We start from the raw sequence: 2,149 nt of genomic DNA, 5'->3' as shown, positions 1-2,149 counted from the left end.
CTGTGTCTGTACTTGGCACCTGTCAATTATATATTTTCTCATTTGCGGAAAATTATTCCCAATCTGAATTTAGTAATTTTAATACATCATCATAGTGTCTAGATTTATGTGTACCCCAAGTTTATGTGTGCCCCAAGTTTATGTGTGCCCCCGGTTTATGTGAGCTAGTATCTCAGTGTGCTCATGTCTCTGTGTGTGTGCATGTGAACGTGAAGACCACCCCCGCTCCAGCCTCTGATGCTCGTAGGTCCAAGAAATACTAGGTTGACTCATCCATTTCAAGATTCTGCCTCTGGTCCCAAAGCTTAATTTTTATGAAATTGTTCTGAAAAGTTAGGGAGTCAGTCAACTCCCCTTGAAAAACTCACTAATTATCTGTTTTCATTCATTAATCCAGTTCATTTTCAGCCTAATAAACCTCTCTAATTAATGCGTCGCACCGGTTTATGCATCGGTGGTAACTTCCTGCATTTCTCCAAAACCCTCTTTCAAATGTCGCGTGTCACTCCCCTGCTCAGTGTCCCAGTATTTAGTGAGCAGTTTCCCAAACCCAAGAACCATTACACCCTGTCGGCCCAAGGGCAGATGGTGTCCGAAACTGTCAGAGAAGACGATGCTGTGGCTTGGGGTCACCTCTCTGCTCTGATGTCACTGCCTTGTGGGCCTGGGCGCCTGCTCTAGCCCTTCCCAGGCTGCCCCTCACCTTTATCGACCTGCCTCGGGGTCCCTGGGCAATGAATGAGTCCCCGCAGCCCCTGGCTCAGGGCTCGTCCCTCCCCTTCCCTCTGTGGTTAACGCGTTTGTTCAAGAATTTAACTTAATGTTCTCATTTGTTTTAGTAGGTGGCAAGTGGGAGAAGCCATCAGAAATCTTGGAAATCAAGGGACAGAATTGGGAAGAACAAGTGAACAGTCTGCCTGAAGTTTTCAGAAAAGCTGGTTTCGTCATCGAAGCTTTCACCAGACTGCCGTACCTGTGCGAAGGGGACATGTACAATGACTACTACGTCCTGGATGACGCCGTCTTTGTCCTCAAACCAGTCTGAGCCCGGGCCGCCGAGGCCGTGTCCTCACAGCCCCCGAGTGCGCCCAAAGAGGGTCTGCATTCTCCCGCACGCGACGCGAGGGCCTCTGGGGACTGCCGCTCCAAATGCCACGTAGGGAGTTAAAAAGCCAAAATGCTAATGATTGCTTTGTAGTGTGTAAAAGGAATGTTTTTAAAAAACAAAACCCAGCTCTTTGAGGATTTTTATCAACTCTTACTCAGTAATGCAGGTCTCACTCCAATTACGGAAGATATTTTTATACTTAATTGCAGTGGGGACTCGCTCCCAGTCAAAGCAATAGTCACGACTTCACGCGGAGCCCATAAACAGGGATCGTTTTTAGTAAAACAGAGACTGGCAGTAAAGGTGTCCGTCATTCAGTTGCAAACATTGGTTATAAGGCATAGCCACTGATACCCTTTCATGTTTAGAAATTCTTTCTGTCATTATTCAAGAAAATGTTTTTAATCATGCTAATAAACTTTTTTGGAGATGACCTTGGCATCGCGTCTGAGTTACTGTAAGGCCCCCCTAGCGTCTCTCGTCGCCTTGGCCTCAGGATGCCCAGGTAGCAGCGCCATGTGCGGCGAAGGCCACCGGCTTCACGAGGCCTGGTCACCGCAGTCGCGGTGAACACCCAGCGGGTCGAGACCGGCCACAGGGCGTCAGGGAGCACCCCACTGCCCAGTGCAGGCTCCTCTGGGGAACGACTCGGTCGCGCAAGTCCTCCACGCAGAATGTTGTTTACCTGGACAGTCTCAGGTTCTCAGGATCGAAACATTCGGTTTTGTCTACCGGAAAAAAAAATGCAACCGCCAAGTGTTTTAATTCAGCGTCTCGCTCTACACGTGTATACCTCTTTCTCGGAACGTGGTTCTCCCCGAAATCCATAACTGAGTTCATTATTTGCCAAGATTCTGGTCTGATGAGGACTGTGTCGGCCCATGTGTTCTAGAATCCGTGAGTGCCTCCAACCATACAGCCAAGAATTTCGCGGTGAGATCCAGAACCATCAGCAAGGTCCATAACCACTGTGGGTCCTCCAAGGAGCAGAGCACTTAACCCAGAATCTGAAATCTCAGTAACGACAGAGATGCCGATTTG

At 48.7% G+C, this 2,149-nt stretch overlaps 1 protein-coding gene across 1 annotated transcript in view; it reads left to right on the top strand.

Moving 5' to 3' along the window:
• Positions 1 to 1,541, top strand: part of METTL9 (methyltransferase like 9) — a 21,575-nt gene extending 20,034 nt beyond the window's left edge. The window contains exon 5 of the mRNA XM_023520088.1: positions 843 to 1,541. Coding sequence (XP_023375856.1) covers positions 843 to 1,045 — 203 coding nt within the window. The 3' untranslated portion in view covers positions 1,046 to 1,541. The remainder of the gene's footprint in view (positions 1 to 842) is intronic.
• Positions 1,542 to 2,149: the final 608 nt, after the last annotated feature.

This window comes from Pteropus vampyrus, unplaced genomic scaffold, assembly GCF_000151845.1.
Source record: "Pteropus vampyrus isolate Shadow unplaced genomic scaffold, Pvam_2.0 Scaffold247, whole genome shotgun sequence".
Lineage (NCBI taxonomy): Eukaryota > Metazoa > Chordata > Mammalia > Chiroptera > Pteropodidae > Pteropus > Pteropus vampyrus.
The sequence above is the reverse complement of the archived record's forward strand: the minus strand, read 5'-3'. Positions and strand labels throughout refer to the sequence as shown.